This window comes from Aspergillus karnatakaensis (assembly GCF_047715665.1).
Source record: "Aspergillus karnatakaensis strain CBS 102800 unplaced genomic scaffold BJY04scaffold_92, whole genome shotgun sequence".
NCBI lineage: Eukaryota > Fungi > Ascomycota > Eurotiomycetes > Eurotiales > Aspergillaceae > Aspergillus > Aspergillus karnatakaensis.
Window position 1 is genome coordinate 43,312 of NW_027395804.1, and position 23,733 is coordinate 67,044.

The 23,733-nt window shown below is 50.5% G+C and overlaps 9 protein-coding genes across 9 annotated transcripts; 4 read left to right on the forward strand and 5 right to left on the reverse strand.

The window, feature by feature from the left end:
* Positions 1-119: 119 nt before the first annotated feature.
* On the reverse strand, positions 120-1,418 carry BJY04DRAFT_224486 (uncharacterized protein; the record flags this gene model as incomplete). Its single annotated transcript, XM_073717980.1, has 1 exon — positions 120-1,418. One exon carries the CDS (start codon positions 1,416-1,418, stop codon positions 120-122), a length of 1,299 nt encoding a protein of 432 aa, XP_073564788.1.
* Positions 1,419-3,834: 2,416 nt separating this feature from the next.
* On the forward strand, positions 3,835-4,938 carry BJY04DRAFT_172299 (ankyrin repeat domain-containing protein). Its single transcript, XM_073709258.1, has one exon. It carries the CDS (start codon positions 4,004-4,006, stop codon positions 4,817-4,819), a length of 816 nt encoding a protein of 271 aa, XP_073564789.1. The 5' UTR covers positions 3,835-4,003; the 3' UTR covers positions 4,820-4,938.
* A 599-nt stretch (positions 4,939-5,537) lies between these two features.
* On the forward strand, positions 5,538-6,346 carry BJY04DRAFT_172249 (uncharacterized protein). Its single transcript, XM_073709256.1, has 3 exons — positions 5,538-5,711; positions 5,770-5,882; positions 5,941-6,346. Exons 2-3 carry the CDS (start codon positions 5,788-5,790, stop codon positions 6,209-6,211), a joined length of 366 nt encoding a protein of 121 aa, XP_073564790.1. The 5' UTR covers positions 5,538-5,711; positions 5,770-5,787; the 3' UTR covers positions 6,212-6,346.
* Positions 6,347-7,195: 849 nt separating this feature from the next.
* Positions 7,196-7,558, reverse strand: BJY04DRAFT_224488 (uncharacterized protein; the record flags this gene model as incomplete). Its single annotated transcript, XM_073717981.1, has 1 exon — positions 7,196-7,558. One exon carries the CDS (start codon positions 7,556-7,558, stop codon positions 7,196-7,198), a length of 363 nt encoding a protein of 120 aa, XP_073564791.1.
* Positions 7,559-9,187: 1,629 nt separating this feature from the next.
* BJY04DRAFT_211652 (cytochrome P450) lies at positions 9,188-10,816 on the reverse strand (the record flags this gene model as incomplete). Its single annotated transcript, XM_073714436.1, has 8 exons — positions 9,188-9,432; positions 9,486-9,682; positions 9,721-9,865; positions 9,952-10,033; positions 10,105-10,158; positions 10,267-10,550; position 10,590; positions 10,685-10,816. 8 exons carry the CDS (start codon positions 10,814-10,816, stop codon positions 9,188-9,190), a joined length of 1,140 nt encoding a protein of 379 aa, XP_073564792.1.
* Positions 10,817-12,696: 1,880 nt separating this feature from the next.
* Positions 12,697-15,006, reverse strand: BJY04DRAFT_202877 (hemolysin III family protein). The gene is made up of 4 exons (XM_073713275.1): positions 14,644-15,006; positions 13,438-14,589; positions 13,133-13,360; positions 12,697-13,075 (listed from the first exon to the last, which is right to left on the reverse strand). Exons 2-4 carry the CDS (start codon positions 14,281-14,283, stop codon positions 12,917-12,919), a joined length of 1,233 nt encoding a protein of 410 aa, XP_073564793.1. The 5' UTR covers positions 14,284-14,589; positions 14,644-15,006; the 3' UTR covers positions 12,697-12,916.
* Positions 15,007-15,636: 630 nt separating this feature from the next.
* On the forward strand, positions 15,637-18,638 carry BJY04DRAFT_211654 (S8/S53 family peptidase; the record flags this gene model as incomplete). The annotated part of the gene is made up of 5 exons (XM_073714437.1): positions 15,637-15,879; positions 15,963-16,399; positions 16,476-17,570; positions 17,623-17,968; positions 18,024-18,638. The coding sequence occupies 5 exons, from the start codon at positions 15,637-15,639 to the stop codon at positions 18,636-18,638; spliced, it is 2,736 nt and encodes a 911-aa protein (XP_073564794.1).
* On the reverse strand, positions 18,519-19,725 carry BJY04DRAFT_172340 (uncharacterized protein). The gene has a single exon (XM_073709259.1). It carries the CDS (start codon positions 19,541-19,543, stop codon positions 18,701-18,703), a length of 843 nt encoding a protein of 280 aa, XP_073564795.1. The 5' UTR covers positions 19,544-19,725; the 3' UTR covers positions 18,519-18,700.
* Positions 19,726-20,142: 417 nt separating this feature from the next.
* On the forward strand, positions 20,143-23,570 carry BJY04DRAFT_233135 (ankyrin repeat domain-containing protein; the record flags this gene model as incomplete). The annotated part of the gene is made up of 4 exons (XM_073719898.1): positions 20,143-20,447; positions 20,559-21,284; positions 21,338-21,965; positions 22,752-23,570. 4 exons carry the CDS (start codon positions 20,143-20,145, stop codon positions 23,568-23,570), a joined length of 2,478 nt encoding a protein of 825 aa, XP_073564796.1.
* Positions 23,571-23,733: the final 163 nt, after the last annotated feature.

Sequence of the window (23,733 nt, forward strand, 5' to 3'; positions counted from 1 at the left end):
AGCACAAACACTCCACTAAGATATAGCTATGTTGCCATAAACGGCTCTGGGCAATGCACAACAGACTACTCGCCTGCTACATATGCGTAGTGCCTGACGTACCTACGATTCTGTCACCCTCACCAACCTAAAACCTCACTCACAACCTCAGCCAGAACCACCCCCTGCGCCGCATTTGTAGCCGCATTCGGATGATAATCACAACCCACCTCAGCCCCCTGCGGTTGCCAGTCGACAAAATGCGCGTTGGCCCCGATCTGCCCAACAGCCGCCTTGAGCGCATTCGACAGCGTCGTATGCTGGGCATCTGCAGCCGTGGGCCACGTATCGCTCAGCATCGGGCTTGCCATTAGGAAGAAGTGGATATTGGCGTCCGGGTAGTAGGTATCCTGGATCCTTTGGACAAAATCGACCATGCCCGCTGTGAATTCCGTTGCGTTGATCACGGGCCGCGCGGGGTATGCCTGCTCTGAAGAGTCGTAGGCGAGGTACCCGAAGTCATTTGTGCCTAGGGTTATGATGACAGCATCAGGCGTCCACGCCGAGCTTGCGGCTGCGAAGGGGTAGCTGTTGTCTGCATCATTTGCACCATACCGCGTATACAGCTCTGTCATCAGCGGACTATCGTCGACTTCTCCCGTCGCGATATTCCGCACAAGGCCCTTTCCGCTCCACGCTATCGCGCTGTAATCCGCTTCGAGGGCTTTGGCTGCTAGCGCAGCGTAGGTCTTTGGGTTATTCTCGAGCGCTGCGGTGTTTGTGCATGGGTTCACGCCGTCGAGGCCATACCCGACGGAGATTGAGTCGCCGACTATCTCGATTTTACGTGCTGGCGCTGGAGATTCGAGCAGCGTGCCGTCCGTGGTGATGGCCCCGATGGTTACAGTGCCGAAGTAGGATTCGGAGCGCTTGCGCAGTTCAACGGTGTGTGTCCCGTCTGCCAGGCCAGAGGGCGTGGAGATTGAGGTTGTGGTGCTGGTGACGTCTAGGAAAACAATGGGCTCGCCGTTGTCGATCGTTAGTTCGAAACTGTGGGTCCCAGTTACTTGGCCCAGGTTTATGGTCGCTGAGGTTCCAGTGAAGGTAAAGGCTACACCGGTGCCGGGCCAGGTGAGTTCTTTTGTAGCTGGGTTGACACGGCCGAGATATCGGATCTGCGCTACGCCGCTTGTTGGTGAGGCGGTTGGGGTTGAAGGGGTTGTTGTAGAGGACGTCATTGTTGTGAGAGTCGTCGAAGACGATGTCGGTTGATTATCACCTGGTTGGCACTGGGAGTACCAGTCGTTCAGATACTTGCAAGCGTATCCGGATACACAATCTGTTGTGCCTGTGTAGCCGATACCGCCACACTGTGCCCAAGCTGGAGCTTGTCCGGCAGCGATGCCTGCGAGAGCAAGAACAGGGAGGTAAGCCTTCATGATGGAAATTGACGAGTGGGAGTTTAGTGTCAAGCGAAGAGAAACCTAGGAGAGAAATAACAGATTGGGCAAATGGCACGTTGCATATTGAAACTCCCTACTTCTTATACTAGTAATTGGCCATTCAACCCTTTTAATACCAACAAAAGACATCCATCCGTCCGAGTGATTGATTAAAGCCCACTTGTAGGTCCGGCACGACGCGAAGAGTCGATATATACTTAATCCCAATGCAGTCACCGAGAGCTCCGTTCTCAGACTGGTGCGCTGATTTGGCCGCATCGGCGGTTCAGGTGGCTGCGCATTATGAAATGGGATAGTATGCCTTTCTCTACCTTTCCTTAGAGTCCCTACTGTTATTAGGTCTTTACCAGAGACTAGCGCACCTTTTCTTCACGGAGTTTCCTCCGTGTATACCCCGCACTAAACTAGCACTAACACCATCTAGACCCGGTTGCTGCCATTACATGCGGTCTGATAGACGGGTTTTCACCAGGTCTCCGGAGCTTTGACTAGCTTAAATATGTCTCCTACCGGTCCTTTGCCTAGGTGAATCGAGGGCGTAAGATCATAGGGTATAGAGTAGCGTAGGACATCCATGGATGCCGTCCGCTTAACCCTAATTGAGCTACCAAGTAATGTATACATACTACCATTGAATGTCCGTGCTTAGCCAGCCTACCTCGACTGCAGGATATAAGCTTCAACTTTGCCCACGTCTAATAAAGCCGGCTCAAGTCCTATTCTTCCCCCATCCCCTAGGTATATATCTGTATACTTAGCCTGTGCGATGGACAAGAGAACCATGTTTACAAAATGATCACGATAAAATATGCAGGGCATATATAAATCGCCAGCTAAGTGCCTAGAGCGTCAGAGCTTGTTACATACTCGTGAAAACGGAAGACTACTCTGTCCACTGGCACACCCACAAGCAGCCGCTTTCCCAGCCAGTTCCCTGACTGTCAGTTGTAGTTTTATACCTCAACCATCGGAATACAGGGGGAAATTCCTGTCAAATAGCTTATAGAGACATGATGGGATACGAACTGGTAGAAAGTAGCTGCGGTAGGTTGACTGAATGTCAATTCATAGTATAACCGGGAAACCGTCGCTCTTTGCCATGAATTAGATGGCAGGTTTGGAGCTTATAATAGAAGACACCACTCAAGTCGCCAGTAGACTGGCTGCGGTCGCTTGAGTACCCACTACGGTCTTACAAAAACATACAACAGCTGGGATTCGCATGTGGTCACCCACCATACTACTAACCAGCCGGCGTGAGGCTTAAGTACGGCTGAGCGGACGGGAAGCCCTGTTCTCCTCACCCTGTGGTCGTATGTACTTAATAGTGCAATAAGTATAGCCTATATCCCACATACTCGTGAAATATCGTCTTCTTTAAGTTTACTAAACCTAGGGGACCTGCCCAAACGAATGCGCTATGCGCTGGCGGAGGGCATAAACAAGCGGCTGGCCCAGAATCTGGCCCGTCTCCGAGAGATAACCAAAAGTCTGGATAGGCAGATAAACTTGGGATTATACTAGGGATGAAAGAGATATACGAATTCAGAAGATCATATGGTCTGTTTTTCTGATATATATAGTCCAGTCCCGTATACCATGCGTTGTTGCAGCCGGTGCTATATACATATATATGTGGAGAGTATTATTCCACGGCAACCGATTCAACAACAGAGTAAGATGACCAAAGACGTACAAATCTACCATTCTACCAGGTAAGTCGTCTGTGAGAAGGCTGACAGGTGCACTGATCAAGTGTTGTCGGGCCGACTCCACCCACGGGACGGGCCTAGCCGGCCGACCACGAGATCGGATGATGATCCCAAAGCAATAATGGTCAGTCAGAAGTTCACACACCAGGCAATTCGATGCGGCTAGTCTCCCAGGAGCCAATGGCTCTAATTCTTGACCGTGGTGGCATCTCACGAGACTCGTCCAGATACGAGTTAGCACCAAATGAGGGAAGTACTGCTCGTGGGTGCAGAGCTGGGTGCTTAGCGCTATACAAGGGTTCTTCTTTTACTGCCTGACTAGCTTTCTCAGTAATACTTCGTAGGTCGACATAATCTAAGCCTACGGCAGGTCCGAGACAGTGTCCCTGCATTTCCCCAAGGTTCGAAGGCGTTCGTCCCTGGGTTCCAAAGTACGATCCACCATGCAATTCGAGCACGACGTTAGCTTGCTCCGGAAGGGTCAATTCTGACTCGCTCGGTGGTCGGGCTCTTCGCGTAGCCACTCGCCTGGACATGCGGTGCTGTTGTTCCTGCATGCGGAAAACCAACTTTCTACCATTCTTCACTGTGTATCGGTCCGCGGCCTCACAATTCATCTCGGATGCCAGATGGACCCTTGTCTGTGATCCTCTTTATGAACTTTTCAACTTGTTGGGATAACTGCCGGTGAACTTCCGAAGCTCGGAGCGTAACTTACGCGGTATTAGGTACGCCAAGCTACGTACTGAGTCATATGCTTCGGTCTTGCTATTTCACCGGCAGTTGTTCCCCCAGCGAATCCCCAACTCTACTTGTCTACTTGTCCTCTTCGATTATCTACCTTCAAGGATGCACTACAGCGAAGAGATCCGCGTGATATGTCAGCAAAACAGCCTCGAAGCTCTTGAAGCTTTCATCCAGCAACAGCGCCAATCCGATCCAGGCTACTCCCCTCCTCTCCGTGTCCTGCTAGAGGCCGCTACAGACTGGCGCGCAGACAAGATCGCAGCCTACTGCCTCGAGAATGGCGAGACAGCAAAAGCATACGATGACAGGAGAGCATATGATGGGGTGATGACCTCAGTGGTAGTCAATGATTCCTTCGCTGTTTACCGTTTGCTGGTCGAGCACAAGGCAGTTGATATCAATTACTATGTGCCCTGGTATGGGGATATACTTAGTATAATGGCCTTCAGCAACCAGCTTGACAGAGTGGAATTCTGCCTTGAGCATGGTGCAGACCCAAATCGCAATTTGTTCCAGGAGTATCTAAGTGCGCTGGCTTGTGCTACTGAGACTGGTAACATGAAGATGGTGGATTCGATGATCCAGCATGGTGCAAAGGTAACTGGTAGTAATGCAATTGTTCAGGCAGCAATCAATGAGAATCTTGACTTGCTAAGATATCTTCTCTCGAAAGGGGCTGATATTGATGAAATTGGGATCAAAGGCCAGCCCGGCGATGAGGATTGGGAGGAAATGGGAAGCCCCCTTCACCATGCTGCTAAGGAAGGATACACCGAGATGGCGCTTTTTCTGATCGGCGCCGGCGCCAATATCCATTTGAAGGATCCTCTGGGAAGGACTGCAGAAGACCTCGCTCGGGTAAACAACCACACAGAAATTCTCAGCGCTCTACGCCAGCAGAAAACCGGTGTCCTCTGAGAATAAACCTTGATCAAATGGCCACCTTACTCCCATCAACTCACTTTCATGAGCATCTGCAGCTGCTCGGATCGACTTCCAGGTAGAGTCTGGATCTGCTTAACTTGAAGTGGCGGAGGATTGGATCACAGAACCTAATCCCGGTGGCCCAAGCTGATTCTTCCTCTCGGGATGGGACGATATTGCGGGTAGTACTCATGATCTTGTCCCACGTAGTGTACGTTACCTTTCTAAACCATGGTGAGTCTTTCGGGCTAATCGGAAGATAGAGGACGATATAATATCCCCGGATATAGACTTATTCGCCAGCAGCGCTCTCTTGATTCTCCAGACCCGAGTACCTGCGACCCCAATCAGACCGACCTCTACGAGGCGTACAAGTGCGATATTTCCAAGATTACGGAGGCACGTCCTGATGAAACTGTTGGCGGAATGGTGGATGAAGCAAGGATAGCCATATCCGAGTCGGTCTTTGATATCAACAACCTGGCACAATTCCTGCCGACGATCATCATGACGTTTCATCCTCGCACAATTAATTAAGATCAATACAGATCGATTACAGAAGGACCTGCTGTAAGTGTAATATTAATGAAACATAACGATGGAGGGAGATGACCCTCACTTGGCTCCGCTAGCTCATTAAACCAACATCAAGACCCTGGTCAGATTCTCCCACCTAATTGCATTGAGAGTGGAACATCTCCAGCCAGGCGCAGCTCGACGAGCTATCGCAATGCACCACACTTAACGGAAGACTGTTCATCTGGCCTTCTTACGAAGGGCCCTTTGTGCTGCGGAATGTCCAGAACATCACCGATGAGTTCCGAGCCTGGCCACCGATAGACGGCCGCGAGTCCAAGGTGACCTCAATGGAACTGCCTGATTTTTTGTATGTGGCTGAATACCATTCCGACATGCCGGACCTGACCATGCTTTCTGCACCTAAGTTGATCTCTACGAGACGTATGATAATCCGCCGTCCCGCAGCGGGAAGTACAGTCGACCTGCGGAGTTTGAGAAGCGTTGAAGGATCTATACATCTGGAAGGGGCTTTTTTAAGGTATTTAATCACTGGGTGGAAGAGCAGCGGGTTTAATGCTAACGCACTGCGCTGCCAGTGTCAACTTGAACTCCTTGTATAATGCCAGCAGCCTGCAAATATGTAATGAACCGTGTGACACGACTCCCGAGTGGAACGATGCGGTAGCTCAGACATTAGACGTTACTTTGTCATCGCTCGAAACGGCGGAGGAACTAAGAATAAAAGGGAACATCTCGAGGTATGGTCTTGCTTCCTCGGTCCTCCCCAATATTGACCATATTCCTCCCGAGCATCGGGACACCCCATCCCGACTGCAGACCATGATCCCAACCGGCCTATTTGTATAATCTTTATCCAAAAGTCCCATTGTCGTCGTTTTCCACGGTTACATTCCGCAGAAAGTTGGATTGAAATTGCGGGTCGCCTTGCAAGGTACCTACAGTCGGCAATCCACCTGCAGAAGGCAGTAATCTGACCCGATTTACAGTATTGAATTGAGGAACCTGAGACCATACCGGACTATAGAGACCAATGCAATCAAACGATTCCATGGTGACAGCTGCAGAGAAGAGTTGAGGAATAACGGCTTGGAGTTTTGGTGTAGGTCGCGATCCGAAACTATCGTACACCTTGTCATGCGGAAGAGAAAGCAATGCGGATCCAGCAAAGAAGTGCCATGCGAGTCCAAAGACAGGAGGCGGAGTGATCAGGAAGCTGATATTCTCCTGCTCTATTACCCGGTGAGTCCTCCGTCTGAACGTTAGCTACATACTCATCATCCACTTCAGTACAAGGACTAGAAAGAGGCTTCACAAAACGATCAATCGAGGTCTACAGTGTAGTTCGACAAAGCCACGCTGGTCTTGTGAGCTTTTATAGAAGCAGCACCAACAATGCAGCACATTGGCACAGTCTATCTCTGACAGATATTTTGACCACGACGCCATGACAGAGTACGGTAACTTAATGGCCATATTCCTCCTTCTCACCACCTCCATCATATTCACTCCCTACCTCCTCAATTCCCCTAACAACCATCAATATATCTTTCCTCTCCCTATCCCACTTCCTCCTCCTCTCAGTCTCAAACAGTCTATAGGCATGCGGACACCAAATCTCAGGTATCAAAATTCCACACCCGTCTCGATCACTCCACCAGAACCTCCACCCCGCAGCCCCATACCCCAGCTTCTGATAAATTTCCGTCCCCGCCGTCTCATTCACCCACCTATACCACCCCAGTGCCTGCGCCAGATCAGGGTGCACGCTGCCCTGTTGCGCGCGGGACAGTATCCGCTCATAGTGCTGCTCAACTTGTGCTTGCATTCCCTCTAGGGCGGGAGCGGCGCGGAGCCCTTCCACACTTGAGTCAAAGCCATGGATGCGGGATCGTAAACGTGGAACGCAGCCATCTGGAAGCCTACGCCGTACACATAGGCGAGGGAGGAGGGGTAGTTGAGGGAGAAGATATTCTGGTAGATACGCGGGAGGGGCTTGGCGGATGACGAGGAGGACTCATTGCCTAGAGAATATTGATACACCTTGCTGGATTTGGCCTCGTAGTCGCCCAGAATAGAGAATTCGGGGTTGTATCCCGTGCAGAAGATGATGGCATCGAGGTCTGCTATTTTGGTTCCGTTACTAAGAAGAACGGTCTCTACGCTAAGGACCTCGGTGAGGTTTGGCACGGGCATTATTATGCCGTCGTGCATTGCATCGACAATGCTATTGTTAAAAGTGGTAGGTGTTATTTGAAAGGGGGCAGATTATTGTTAAAACTCTACTCGGGTTGTAGGCCCTTGGGGTGTAGCTTGTTCTGCATTTGATAACAGACCAGTTATAGAGTCTAGGTACGTAGTCCATGTGTTCTCGCATAAATTGGAGCTGGATCCACGAGATATCGTGGTTGGTCGGCTTTTTGCTGTTCCATCGTTTGAGCTGGCGGTGGAGGTTGTAGTTAGCACTGACCATAGAGAGGAACTCTATCATTGAGCTCTGGTGTGGCATATGAAGATTGTTCCTTTCCGATGGCTGTTATGAATCCTGGCTGCGATCCCCAAGAGGCTGGTTGCCGTGTCTCCAGCAGAGTTGTTCAATCCGACGGCAAGAGCACAACCTCATTCGGGCTATGAACCCGGGTCAGGCTTAATTATAAGGAACAACCGGGTTGCTGCTTACCGCTCAAACTGCTGAGAGTGTATGACCTTTCCAGCCAATCTTTCAATTCCCTTGATCTCAGGAACAACAGGAAGGTGGTTAATTCCTGAGGCAATCACGACTCGATCGATTTGTCTGGTGAAAGGACGGTAGCTTTGGACTTGGTAATACGGAAGTGTATCTTCCAACAGTCATTTTCTTTATCATGCGCATATCTTGGACAGTAACACGTGTCTGTGTCGAGTCATGTAACCGGAAATGTGACGCATAGTCTAGGAGATATTGGTGCATTTGACTCGCGTGGGGATAGACCGGTGTTTCTGCACAAATAGAGAATTAGTTTAAAGCTCAAATTCCCCGTACAGGGGCTAAGCAGCTGCGACGCTCCAGGCTGATGCGGAAAATCTGTGAAGCATGCATGCCTATGCCAATCCTTAGATATAAGGCCATCTGGTCAGCGGTCGCTCGGGTCGTACCTTGTACTATGATCCATTCGCGTATGTACCTATAGCCCCGTCGTTAGTAGGAAGTTTGAACTAGGAACATGGCCAAGGATAACCTACTCTTCGACATCGTTGTCTTGGTGGGTGTATCTTCATAGCTGCAGACACCTCCATTTGAATCGCTGCGCTCAAACCCTGTGACATTGAAGCCCTCTTCCACGAGGTTATTCATCGTCACAATGCCGGAGGCCCCGAGCCCAATCACAGCGACTGTTGGTTTTTCCAGCATGACATCGAATCTTGGCTCTGATCCCTTACCTTTAGCTGCAGCTGGGACACGGACTGGTTTTTTGTCCACCATGACCTGCCATCCAGCACATCCAATGGCAAAGGTTGGAAATCGTCCGCTAGCGTGCAAGATACTTTAGTTCTCTTTTTGCGAGGTGGGGCACAACTGAGTCGCGAGCTGGTCCGATGGGTCTGAAGGGTCTTGATTTGTGCACGTTTTGATTGTAGATTGCATCAGTAGCCGGACTGGTGTCATGGACTCATGATGTCTTCTTAGTCGAACGGCGTTCTTTACCGGTGGAGGAACGCTCCCGGGCCATGTACAAGGTCACACGCACAGCCGCTGTGTCTATGTTATACCACAATCTTCTAGTTTCAATGGTTCTGTTCTATTTTGATCTAGATGTACAATAGCCTACGCCAAAACGCACCGACTCATTTGTGCCTCGACTCTGCTCTCGGCCCAAAACAAACATATGGCCCCTCCCGCCCCGAAGCCATCCACCCCTTCAAATCGTACTCATTCTTGTGACTCCACGCCGCATCAAGCCGCATCTCTTGAAGATACAGCGTCCTTGCGACCGTAACGTTAATCTCATTCAGCGCGAGTCTCTTCGCAACGAAGGACTGCGGACCAATGCCAAACGGCCAGAAGGGCATCCTTAAACTACTTGTCCCGTCTTTCAAACACAGCCACCGGTCCGGAACAAACGACTCGGCCTGCAAAAAATACACCGATGCAGTGTGTAGATTGGTGATCCAAAGATAGTACCCTCGGAAAAATGTATACCGTCAATGTCGATACCGCCCCGGAGGACTTTGCGCGGTGCCAGCCCGGTAACTGGCGGCGAGAGACGGAGGGACTCCGTGATGCAGGCTTGTAGGAATGTGCAGGATGTTAATGATGGGCGGGTCGGATGGCGTTGGGATCTTGAAATGTTTTGAGGATGTCTTCTGTGGCCCTCGACAAGGCGGGAGGGTCCTGGAGGAGATGGAAGAATGACACACTGATTACGACGGCGGTCGTGTCTGCGCCTGCGATGACAAGCTGTAGAAGCTCTACCCAGGTCTCCTTGGGCGTTAGGATTGATTGGCATTTGTCGGCTTGCGTTACTGATAGGTCGGCGAACAAGAAATTGTTCGAGCTGTGTAGTTGCCTGCAGACTTTCTAGCATCGGCTTGATCCTTAATCCAGGAACCGAACTGGCGGATTTGCGTGGAAACAGTCGATAGGAAGATACGATCTAGTTTGTATTTCGCAATAGTTGGTTGAACGAAGCACTATTTCAGATAGTATTCACTGTGATATGGGAGATATATATTGATTAGGCGCATGGAATACACCGGCTTACAATTTTATTTCGACGGCTCACACAGCCAATCACTTTTGGAATAAACCGATGTGTCTCTCCTCACAGCAGTCCAAACGCCTTTCCATAGCACATGTCACTAATGATATCAAGGGTCAGGTAATCAGCCCAAGCTGCAATATCCCTTGCAGTGCCCTACTGCACCTGATTCCCTGCGCCGAGGGAGGCGCATAAGGTATCGATATGCGACAGCACACGGTCCTCCACACCCTTCAGCACTGTCTCAATGAACAATCGTGCAAGGGTCTTGCGCTTCGCCGCATGTTGTTTCTTGTCGATACAGCTGATTGTACTTGGGATGTGGCTGCTGACGCTCATGACGGAATACGCGTTCGCCTTGACGACGTTGCCCCGCGTGGAGTATATCTCCGACATCCCGGTGTGGCTGTTTATGGAGACTGAGTTGGGTCCGAACCGGACGATGGTGCCTGTACTCGCGAGTCAGACAGCCCACACAGTGCATTTACCCTGATAAGCTGTATAGACTGCCTACCGTAGATCTCATAGCACTCGGGTAGTTTGAGATGAATGTCGCCGGTCCAAGTATAGTACCGCTGCGTACCAGCTGCGCGATGCCAGGGCACACCGGCAAACCGTGCAGCATCGATTTGATCCAATATCCTGACTTTGACTCAGTCGCAGCCCACATCTCGAGATTCTCCAGTGAGTATCTGCAGCCGCTGTTCGGACACATGGTGGATTTGCATCGCAAGATCAGCGATATCCTTGCGATGCCGTTTGAGGATGCGGTGAGGATGCCCAGTGCTGCGCGTCCGGAACTGAGTTCTCTAGGGGTCATTGACGACGTCTCTAGGACTAAGTCGCCTTCCGAACTGTTGGGTACCATTAGCTTGAGCACCGGGGTTTTCTATAGGATAGGTACCTCATTTTCTGCATCTCGAACCTAGGGATACGGGCCGTATAGCCCATAGCTCCGACTGCCGTACAGACACTGTTGGCCAGCCCTGATTTTTTTCTTTCTCAGCTGGTCGTTCCGTCATACTGTCTAGAAAATTCTGATGGCTGTATACTTAGTGCATGCAACGCGAGCAAGCGGGCAGCCTCCTGTCACATTTCCTCTTTTCACTTCGGCAGGCGATGCATGACTCCAGGGAGTGTCCAGAGAGAGTCGACATTGTGGACAGGTGTTTTAGACCAAATGGGGACGAGGGTGATTTTTCCTGGTACTTAGCTATTGAGACCGCGGCTGTGCGTGGTTTGGCAGATATATGTAGACAAGCTACCGCGACGTCAACCTTCTCCGATTCCCAAAGACAGTTTCAATCTACAGAGTGGGACTCTGTGTTCAGCTACTGGCCGACTCAAACGATTCGATGGTTAGTCTTCAACTGCTTGTGTAAAACATTGGCCTTCCATGACTAATCCGGTGGAGAGTCCTGTCAGATTGGGGAATGCTCGGTCGGGGATGGTTCCGCATTCTCCCCAGCGACATTTGGTTGTGCGTTGAATTTAGCTGGGTTTGTGGAAATCGAGGCAGCAACGCAGTGGCCTCGGTCGATAGTATCAAGCTTGGAAGTGTTGTGTTCCGTTCTCGACCCAGCACATTCCCCAACCATCAACGATCCTGAAGGTTTTTGTGCAGTTGATCAACTTCTGGGCGGGGGAGGGGACTAATTGGTCGGCTCCATTGGTTCACATAGTGGGGCTACTGAGAGAAACAATAAGACGCCTGATTCGTTCGTTGACTTTTAGCGTTGCACAGGAAAAGTTCTGGCTCCTCGGTTCACAAGGTCTCTTATCCAAAGACCTAGCGCACATCTGACCTACGCACGGCCCGGCCCGGTTACTGGAGCCTTGAGTTGATCCAAGTGGGTGCTCGCCCCAATCAGTCGAGTCAAGCGCATACCGTCACTCGACCCTTGTCCACTTCCACCAGCTCAGCCCGTTGATGTTACACCCCACGGTCATGAAGAGCACAGCCTTAACGATACAGTCCGGATGCACCGTGCATCAGGAGCACATGTTGTAAAGCTCTAGCAGGTTCTGATCAGACTGCGAGCCGACGCCGCCGCAACCGTGGCGCGTAATATCGGTGCTCCACTGCTGGGGAGAATCGTACTTATCAGATGCCCATTGCAGCACAAAAATGTATTTCAAAAACAGGATCATCAGTATTCGATGTGGAAATCCAAACAGTGGAAATTCAAACACGAGAAGTTTGTCTGCTTTGATTTCTGCTGAATTAGGTGCACCTGGCCTGATCTGCTAAGGTGTGGGCTCTGCCAGGTTGGTTAGAACTGCAATACTCGTTTGAAGGTTCGATGGATTGTCAGTCATCCTGGATTATCGCGTATGTTTGCATGAGGCTACCCCAATGTTTTTTTTCTTTTTCTTTTCCCCATCACTGGATCTTTGGAAGCTGGCCCGGGAAGAAGTTTTTAAAGGGCGTTAAGTCCATTTTCGGCTATGACAGGAACGCGGGAATCTCCGTTATATAACGTTATAGAGCTCTATACTATTTGAGTCGTCCTTCTGATAAAAGCGCCAGCTAGAGTGCGGCGGTAAATGAGCGCGTTAATTATGGCTGGGGCAAACCGAGCTTATAACTATTATGCTATACTGGTCTTGTGATCTATCAATCGAAGACTCGTTGTTTTCGGGACGGAGCGATGAAAGTTGGTTTTGAAGACGAATATCCAGTCATAAGCACTAGAGACACTTGGTACGTAGTAGTTATGCTGCCTTGCGCTACTGTCAACCATCCTAAGCACAAGTATTTTTCTGCTACCTAACTGCTACCTAATCTCGACGATCGACAATACTTGAATAGATTTCATGGTGACATGCAAGTAAGATTTGCCTGTGCATAGTCGAAGGCATCTAGATACCCCATCAACTGGACAACAGCCGCGCATACCACTAGGATATGAAATATTGTATGAGAGCCGCATAAATCGAATTTACCAGGGTATCGACTTTCGGGAAACCGGGTCTTCAGAATCACATGTATTAGGTTAATCTCTCTCATATACGGAATCAGAAGGCATACAGCATAGAATAAAGTCCCAGATAAAAGGCAGCCTGCTTTTGCTAGAGTATAGGGAAAAGCCTTTCTCATCATCTGTGACATGCCAAACATATTAAGCCCATGAATCAAGGGCGCAACGCCACATAAGCCCGTCGCCACGAACATCAATGCTCGGAAGAGTCGATACTTTGAGCCCTGGAACTTGGGGTGCATCGTCATAAAGATAGTCAACATCCCAAAAAGTCCAATCTATCAATCAAGGTAGAAGAGAATGTTAGAATCAAGCAGCAAGTCAAGAAAAACAAGACATATAAAGAGCTACTAACCATAGACCAGTAGATTTTGCGCGGTAAAGGTTCACACCAAAAAACGATATATATTCCCAAGACAAGGTCGCCGAGTATAAAGATCACTACACCTAGCATGTCTAGCCGCAGGCAGAGGTGCTCCACGTGCTCGGAGTGGTTTAGGAGGGTGTGGTATATCGCTGATAATGATAGGCATGTAACCGCTGTTAACATAAAGATAGAAAAAGCGAAGAAATCACTGTAAGTAAACCCAGAGTATTTGCTGGCAAGGTACTCCTGGATATGCCACTCGCCAAGTAGGAAGGAGACAGCCGGGATAAGGTGGGAATAAATATTGGCCGACTCATTATGGATATATAGCCAACTATAGAAAGAAGCTTGGGCTGAGCCTGAGATAGGCCGATAGCCATGGAGAATCCACCGGTTGGATTCGCGCTGGAACCATTCGGGCATCTCATCAAACGAGAGAAGAGCTGGGCGTCGTGCCTTGCCGGCCTTGGATGTGGTATTGCTGATAAGCTCCATTCCGACTGGCGGCTGTAAGGGAGGAACTCGAAGACGAGGAGCAGATACCATAATATAGTATGGGAAGGCTGAGCCTTTGAGAGGAACTGGAAGTACAAGTTGGAGAAAAAAGGTGTTGCTCTCGCTTTGTTTCTGGCACAGCCTGCCTTTATCTTGAGTTGGTTCTAGCGCTAGCCTCGTTGTTTGCCCCATTACAGAGCCCCACATCCAGCAATCCAGCGCGACATATTCAATGCCACGATTAACTAGGAAGAGGGATCTCGCGGGATGCCAACTGGAATCAGGAGGCGGTCTGAACCTTCCGTAGCCTAAAAATACCTGGAGATCCATGATCCTCATGCATCGATGAGCCTAGCACGTCATTACACCACTCCCGGAAGCCTGACTCCTTCCATTATTGCTGACCACTGCCTTTTATTGCTCATCGCAGGCCCGATGGTTTCGCATGTGTGACAGAACAAGCAGGTACCAACCATATTGGGTTGTTCAACTAGTGGAGATAGCCCCAGATTGTGCCAGTGACTCTCGCGACAAAAAGGGGAATCTTTCCCCTGACAGTTGCCTGCGGGACCCGATCGTATGTTATCACAGGTACTTGTCTGTGCGCTTGCCGCTCTCAAAATCCTTCTGCCGAAAGGGAGCAAAGTACGTGTCGTGCGCCCGCGACTGGCTGCAAGAAGGCGTCTAATGCTGCATTAGCTTGCATCTACCCGGTCTTTTAGCAGTTTGATTGGGTGTATTCAAGGATATCGGTGCTTATAACTCAGGGGGTATTAAGAACGTCAGTTGTGTGTGGGCTCCGGCAAGTGACGCGCAGACGAAAGGAGAGCACGCATAAAGAACCTGATTACGGCGTTGCATCTTTAACACCCTACTCCTTATCTAATAAGCCGCTTTAAGCCGTGGAATGGCGAGCAATATTCTCCAATCTTGACCTCGTCCCTTAAGTGCACACGACTGAAGAGGCCACTCGAAGTTCCGATGTGCCACTTGCAGGGGAAATGGCATAGTGGTTGCCGGTGGACTAATCCTTTTCCTGTCGAGGTTTTATTGGGTATGCGGAATTAATCTCGGGGAGTCCATCGTCAGGGGTGTTCGAAGTGCTGTGTGACGAGACACCCTCGATCCATTAGCATTCCGCTGCCAGTTTCGGGCTGACCGGCTGCATTCGAACCAATGGCAAAATTGCCGCACTCCAGCTGACACAAGACACTAAGCCCACACGGCGGTTAAGTTAGAGATGAGGGGTCACTTTCCCAATGACTCGTGCTGTGCCGCAAAAGCAACGAACGGGATATGCATAAGTATTGCTAGAGAGTAGTTTGCTTATCCCAAGGGACAGCACTAATTCGTTCGCGTTAGGCTTGGCTGCATATTGTGATGGCCAGATTGTAGCGGAGGATCTGCCAGAGTCGAGAAGCACAGCGCGTTCCTAGTAGCCAACCAACTCCTCATATGCGGCCGACCGACTGCTTCAGGGCGCTAAGTCTGAAGGCGGAGGGGGACTCCAAGCAGGATTGCAGACCAAGCACGCCAATTGTGCTGAGGTTCTGGTTGTAGATGTTGCACAGTCTCATCCGACAAGCAGCCTGATCTGGTTGATACAAAGCAAACTTATGCTGACCAACCCATGTTGTTCTCACCGAAAGATCCCATTGCAAGCTTCCGACCCAGAATAACTGTTGCGCAATCATGAACGACGACACTGATTCCCAAAGCTTGCTGCAAATAGTGCTTGGATTATTCGCTCGAAAACGACCGCAAAGGTCGGCAGAGCCGGCGTCGCTGAACTCCCGGAAACGCGAGGCCTGGCTGCGAACGGATGCATTTCTGCAGTTCGATGGCATTGGCGAAGCTGACTCGGAGAGCGTGGCAAGGACTCTGTGTGCATTTGAACATCTTGTTCAAGACGACCCTTCTCGAGAGACGGATTTCGTGGGTATTCTTGCTATACAGCACACTCCAGTCTTTCGGTCTGTTGACCTGACACATCTTGCCTACTAACGCAATTCGCGAAGCAGAGCTCTCAACAATCTGAACATGATCCATATCCGAGACTGCGCCGCATGATCAAGAATCCACACGTCGACCCAGGTACTGACTTTCGTGTCAGTAAACGGAGCCGAGAATGCGACGATGCCATTCAAGAACTCTTGCATTTGGAACAAGAAAGAAAGAAACGCCGAGTTCTTCCTCGCGAAGAGCCAACTCATGCGTCCAATCTCGAAGACCCCGATGCCGACTTCGCCGTGCTGATGAGAAGACATTTGGTGTCATTGGACAATGCGTTGCGAAGACACTGGGTTTGCGTTTGTCAGAAGTGTTCAGGGTTGAGTGTGAGACTGCCGTTGCCACGACTTAAAAAGGACCTTGAGGCTGAGGCGAGTTTCGAAGTATTCTTCGGCGTGCGGTCCGTGCCTGCAACTGTACTGCAGGAAGCTAAAATCACCGTTAAGTGAGCTACCGAAGCCCTGTGTGATGCTTTATATTTGCTAACGCTGTGTGTGCAGGGACCTACATAACACATTGAGGCGCTCATCTGAGCCTATAATCAGCAGTCCACCCGACTTTGCCCACATATGCCAAAGCATCACAGAGTCCCTCGATCAGCGGAATTGCTTACATTTCGCTCTTGAGGATGGGCTATTCCAGAGGCTTCGGCCCCAGCCAAAGACATTTGGTAGTGACCGAATGTCTCAGACAGTTTCCTTGTCGGCATTGTTCAATCGCCAGCAAGAACTACTTCGAGGTGAATCAGTACTGCCACTCAAGGGGAAGCGAATCTTGGCTGTTACGCTGGCTTCAGCACTTCTTCCCTTTTTAGAGACACCGTGGCTGCAATTCTCCTTCGATCACTCAAAGATTCATTTTTTTGAGCCGCGGCGGGATGGGGAACTCCCCAACATCACGAAACCTTTCCTAGCTCTAGAGCACGTTCCAATCATTTCAGCCCGCAGTACAGACACCAGAGCCAACTCTGGCGCCTCTAAACACATGGTTCATCCAAACGCCAGTGTGCTAGCGCTAGGCGTACTGTTGTGCGAGCTTCACTATTGCACGCCTGTGGAGCTGATGGCAAAAGATCCGCATGTCTCCAGGAATGTCAATGATGATTTTTATACCTGCCTCGACAAGCTTCAGGCTCTGGAAGACGACGCTGGCGTGGATTACTACCTCGCTACGAAGGCATGCCTTACTGGGGAGTACTATCCCCTTGGACAGCATGCTGACTTCGAGGATGTCGGCGTTCAGCGGCTCTTTTACCAAAACGTTGTCAAAAGGCTTGAGGCCGTGATATTCAAGGCATGGGGACTTTGTTTAGAGAACCTGAGTTCATTCGATTCTCGGCAAAATGAATCCTGCTGGGGCTCTATCGGTCGAGAAGTTGTTCGCCTCCATACCAGCAAGGCCGAGTCCTTTAATGCAAATAATGCAGCAAGGGCAAGTCCGCATCGTTCCATGTCTGACACCCCACCCTTGAGCTATGGTTCCCGCCACTCAGATCTGGTCCTGAGGGTTTCGGCACAACCTGCGTTAGGATCGCAACCCCACAGACGTATCGCCGAGCCTTCGGAGAAGAGCTTGTACTTTTTCGATGCAAGTCATCAGAACGATCCGGGACGAGAGTGAGGTGCTTACCAACGTATACAAGATTACATTGCACTAATAATTTGCCAGGGATGCACTCTCCAAAAAATGGATGAACAATCTGCTGTCCTCTATCCATCCCTATGTTGACCCTGATCACGAACATGCTGAACCAGTGCGAATAGCGATTTTGGACTCCGGAATCGACCTTCAGAACCCATTCCTGATCGAGGATCGACAACGGCCCAACCCGCGAATCAAGGAAGCACGAAGCTTTGTACACGGAACAGCACCACACGACATTCAAGATGAGATTGGGCACGGGACTCATGCTCTTGGTCTTCTTCTCACAGTTGCACCTGGCGCTGAAATCTTCATCGCCAGAATTGCACGACAAGAGACTTTAGACCCCAACACCTACAATGACATTGCAAAGGTAAAGTGCGATGTATTATAGTAGATTCTCTTGGCTGATAAAATCACCCGTGCAGGCTATCGATCACGCAGTCGACCAATGGAAAGTGGATATTATATCCATGTCATTCGGGATTCGCGAATATCATGAGCTGATGAGCACGGCTATATCTAAGGCATCCAACAAGCGGACGTTGTTGTTCGCGGCAGCATCGAACGATGGAGCAAACTTTGGCAGAGCTTTCCCAGCTCAATATCCCAGTGTCTTTTGTATACACTCAACCGATGGAAATGGCAATCCCTCTGATTTCAACCCTACAGCAAGCGAAACGGACGTCAACTTTAGCCTACTTGGGGAGCATGTCGTTTCTCACTGGCCGGCTGGCTTGAATGGACACAATCAGATTGTCAACGTCAAGTCAGGAACGTCGGTCGCAACACCAATCGCCGCTGGTCTGGCCGCGGCGGTCCTATCATTCGTCCGGCAGCAGGATTGGCACATCGATGTAGAAAGCGAGAGGCTGGGGCTGTGGCTGAAAAGGGACATTTCCATGGAGGCGGTCTTCAAAGAAATGGCAAAACGGAGACTTGGCTACGACTACATCACACCTCATGTGCTATTCGATAGCGGTTCAACAAGGGACGATGTTTACAGGAAAATTAGGGATATCAAACGGAAAATGTTCAAATAGTAGTAAAAGCCTAGGAATATTGTAATAAACGTCCGATCACACAGGGCTGCCTGACATCTATCTCAAATAGAGTCCAAAGCGGGAACGCAATACACCTGGCCGTTCTCGGTCACATCGGGAACAGCTTCAGCAGTCTTAATGTCAGCTCCATTCACGTCCTCAACCAAAACACATTCTTCGTCATCTTTCATTCCTCCAACTGCCATAAAGGCGCCTTTACTGTACTCTTCAACCTTCATTCTTCGTCCAAACTTGAGCCTCTTCACGCGGAACGCAAACACAAACTCCGACTCGCGATTGGACTCTGTTGCACCATCATTCGTCCTGGTCCAGTGACCTTTAGGTCCAAAGGTAGTGCCCAGCGCGGCTACGTCGATGCCGAGGCTCCCCTTGACAGTCGTGCTCTGTGAATCAGAGTACTTCATCCGCGCACCCTTGACGAGCTTTAAGCCTGTGACGACGAAAAGCTCATTGATCGGTGCGAACCTCTGCTTAGGTTCTCTCAGCCATGTCTGCACGGCCGGTGCCTTGACGGCCTCTTCCACGTATTTTTGCGTCGGCTCGAACGCCAGCGTCGTGACTGTGTCGAACGCGAATGTATTCGTTGTTCTGTTTGAATGCTCAACGTTCACCTCTGGACCAAAAGGTAGGCCACCGGTCGCGATCTGCAGGAACTGTGCATAGACCCCAAACCCAACCCCATTCTCGGTTGAAATGGTCTTCTTCCAGTCGGTCTCCACGACAGGTGGGAATGCATCAGATACGGCAACAACGCTCGCTCTGTTCAAGGGGTATTGCGGTGTGGATGTGGAGCGGATTATAGACCCAAGACATAGAGGGCCCGTTGGTGGTGGAGGTATGAAATCAGATGTCGGGCATAAAAAATATGTCTTAGTAAAGGACATAATTCAAAATCCAGCCTCAGATACTGGGCTTTCCTTGAGGCCGAGCGAAATGATCGGGAAGCAAGAGAATAGTGTGTTGAGGGAAGTGTAATTTCTTTAGGCACTGCCCTGGTGCGTAATATTCACCTGCAGCAGTGCCCCTCCTGGGTCGAGATCCGACACACTTGCTCCTCATCACTCCCGTTAGTCTCCCAGCCAGGCCAAGCAAGCATGCGGGCCAATCAAGTTGGGCATGTTGATCTGGCCTGCTTACAGGGGCCGGGCTCTCAATTGCGAGCGGTAAGTGCGCTTTGTCCTTGTGCTTTCTGCCCGCCCATACCGCGCCGCACCTCGTCGGCGCCTGAAAGGCATGGATAACCCGGGGTGAGGAGGAAAGTGAGTTGGTGGGGCAGGAACTTGTGAACTCGGCAGCACTCCAGACACAGACTGCTTTCACATCATTTAATAACTCGATCTCTACATCTTCTTCCCTAGTTTCATAGCTACTCATTTATCCAGGGCCCTCGGAACGTTCTTTCCGGGCGGAGACTGGGATCGTCTCCCTGAATGTTTGGCGCGCGCAGAAGGCCTCGCGACTGCCTACACCGCGCCCTCTCACCATGGAAAGTTTCAAGCCTGGGGGAGATGAGTTGTTGGAAGATGTTTTCCTCCAAGAAGATCTTCGCCTGACTATCGCAGAGCATGCGATTCAATGCCAGTCTCTTTTCCGCAAGTACATGGTCCTGCCTAATATTGTGCCAGACATCACTATTATGGACGACCAGCTGGCTCGCTTTTCTCTATGGGCATCTAACATGGATGTCTACGGGCCACCTAATGTCTCGCTAGATTATAGACTTCGATTTAGTCCCACAGCCGCGGACATTATACACCAGCTGCTGGATATTATCCACGATACATTACTGTCTTGTAAGAACTCTCCATACCACTATCAGATGCATTGAGGCCGCGGGCTAACGGGGATATCGGCAACAGTAAAGCCGACTGACGATCAACTACCACATATTTCTGGTAGGAAGAGACAACGCGTTTCCTTACATAACGACTCGGGTATCACGCGAAGATCCGACGGCAACACAAGCGATTCAGAGAGTGATATGGATCCAGCAGAACAAAACATCCTGAAGATCACCGAGATAATTAGTGGAACAGTAACGCGTCTTTTCCGACTGTCTAACGCGGTTCGAAAGTCGGCTAAAGCCAACCGGGCTCGCAAGATTGAAAGGTACAGAGATGACGAAGATGCGAACAGGGCTATAGAAGAGTTGCGTCTCTATACGAAATGCTATATTGAATTCCGATTCCCGCAGGCGCCAGAGGCGCTCCGCTCAGCATTGGTTGAAGCTAACGCGCTACGACTTCGACGGCTGTGCTATCAACGCTCCCATCGAAGGCGAATTGATATAAGTATTCAACGCCCGGAAACGATGCCGGCCGCTGTTCACCTCCCCAAACTAATAGCGAGTACGCCGGCTGTACGGTTTATGTCAAGCGCGCCGTCAAAGCCTATGAGTCCTAACAAAACGCCGGCGCCTCCGCCAGCACCAGTAACAAATGCGACTACTGCCCGGCAAACCGCCGTTGCAGCCTTTTACGCCAAGTCCACAACTGAGGTTCCACAGGCTAAATCTGTTCTCGTGAACAACAAATTGTCGTTTCCCCCAGTACCGCTGACGCCGCAGTGTCCATACTGTGGCGTTATTGTTGAGTTCAAGAAATCTGCAAAGTCATTGCTGTGGCAGTAAGCAAATCATCTCTGTCGTCTCATGTAAACATCCGACTAAGGTACGGTAGAAAGCATGTTATAGGAGACCTCGAACCGTTTATTTGTGTTTTCTCACACTGTCTTGGTGGACATCAGCACGAGGACGGGGCAGGGCCACTCACATTTGAATCATCGAAAGCCTGGTCCAGCCACATGCAGACAGCTCATGGCCATACGTGGGAGTGCAGGGCCCCTTCTCACGATCCAATTGTCTTTGACCAAGAGATCCTGTACCGAGAGCATTCCATAAAGGAGCACGGCGTGCCCGAAGCGCACGCGGGGACCCTCAGCAACGTCGCAAAGCGGCCAGTCCTCGAGAAGGTGCTGGAGTGTCCGTTTGGCGACGATTTCAAATCGCCGGGGAACGTTGAATCGAGCCCCGTCTTCTCGGATGAAGCTCTCCAGTCACACGTCGCCGGCCACATGAAGGAGATTGCTCTGCTTACACTACAAAAGCTTCCCAATGATGATGACGAGGACGCGGAGAACATTGATAGCGACCAATCGCTTCACGATGACTGGCTAGATGGGACTCTTGGAAATAAACGTGCATCCATGTACAGCATACTGGACGACGAGGACCTCGACTTCCAAGGCAATGATGCTGAGGTTGCAGATGGCATTGTACAACACCGCGAAGAGGACATCAGTGCACGGGTGACAGTACTCGCACTGGAGGATAAAGACGACCTGGGGATGACGAAGCTTCACCACGCGGTGCAGGCTGGCGATTTGGGCTTAGTTGAGTCCTTGATCCAGAGCGGCATGAGTGTAAATTCTAAAGACGATAATGGCCAAACACCTCTGCATTACGCTGCGGAGAGGGGCTCCATCGATTGCATAAGAGTACTGGTCAAGTACGGCGCGGATCTACATATCCTTGACAACGCTGGATTCTCTCCGCTTCTTTGGGCTGTGGTTGCTGGACAAGAAGGCCCTACTACGGGACTGCTACTGATGAATGCTGATGCCAATTCATCCAGCGCGGATGGAAAGTCTGCGCTCGCTTGGGCAGCCGGTTTAGGATGGTCTCGGACTGCTAAAATGCTTGTTGAACACCATGCCGGCTTATCTGATACCCGAAGTACGCAGCAGAATCTCCCTATGAAGGAAGCGGCAGCTTCTGGCAATTTCTCCACTGTTCGATTCCTCCTCGAATGTGGTGAGGATCCGAACCGTCGTGATCGCGATGGTTGGTCCGCGATACATTGGGCAGCGGAGGAGGGCCATCTGGAGGTTGTGCGTTGCTTGCTTAATGCTGGAGGCAATCCCAATGCTGTCAGCTCATACGGTACCACACCATTACACTGTGCTGCAAACGGGGGGCATGTTTCAATTGTAAAGTTGCTTCTACTACAGCGAGCCGACCCACTAAAGTCAACATGCCACGGCTGGACTGCGCTACACCACGCCGTCTTCATGGGACATTCCCATGTCGTCCAGTGCCTTCTTGAAGACGAAAGTATACAGTCCACCGCAGCGCAGCAGGACAATCACGGCTGGTCTGTTCTTCATCTGGCCATCCACAGTCGAGATCTAGTTATTGTCCGTCTCCTGCTCGACAGATCTGTCATTGCACATCCTGGGGCCTTACTTGATGAAAGCGGTCTCACCGCAGAAGAATGGCTGGATCGTGAGCCAACAAGTCATGTACAGAAAGTCACCAGCAATTTAGCATTCAGCAAATCACGGTGTTGTCGGGCGGTCACAAGCCTTCGTCAAGCTGTTACCATAGGCCACGTCCCCATGATAAAACTTCTGTTCAAGCTGGGTCATGACATCAATGGCATGGACTCTGGAAGGAGAACTGCGCTATACTATGCCGCAAAGAAGGGTATGCTTTCCATCATGGATCTGCTTCTTACTCTAGGTGCGGACCCTAACATTCTCCCTGCGGGGCGCAAGACCTGGGAAGAATTCATTTCGCCTGGTGACGTTTTAATGCGGCTTAACCGAGCAGGATACTGCAAGCCAAATACCGACCATGAGGCGGAACGCCAGATTCGTCAGGCGCTTAGACTGCGACGTCAGCCGTCTGTGCCGGACCGCCCAGCCTGGTTTATATCGGACCAAACCATCCCCCATGGGCCGGACCGACCGTCCACATATGCTCCAGCTTCGTCAACGCCACCTTCTCAGGATCATTCACTTTCAAGTGAATCGACATACTCGCGGGCCTCTGAGCACCAAAGAATTGACAATAAGCGCAAAGCGAGGTCAAGCCCGAGGGATTGGTGGAATCGACTCACGGGTGGAAGGTAGCGACCACCATACAATGGTCGAAGTGAGCAGTGACAGAAAGTTTGGTGTTTATGCCAGTCCTGTGCTTTTACAACCAGGTTGGAAAAGTTATATGACTTATGTCCAGCTATCGCAATGGCTTAAATCCAATGGTTTCAGAACTGGCGTATACGGGGACGTGATG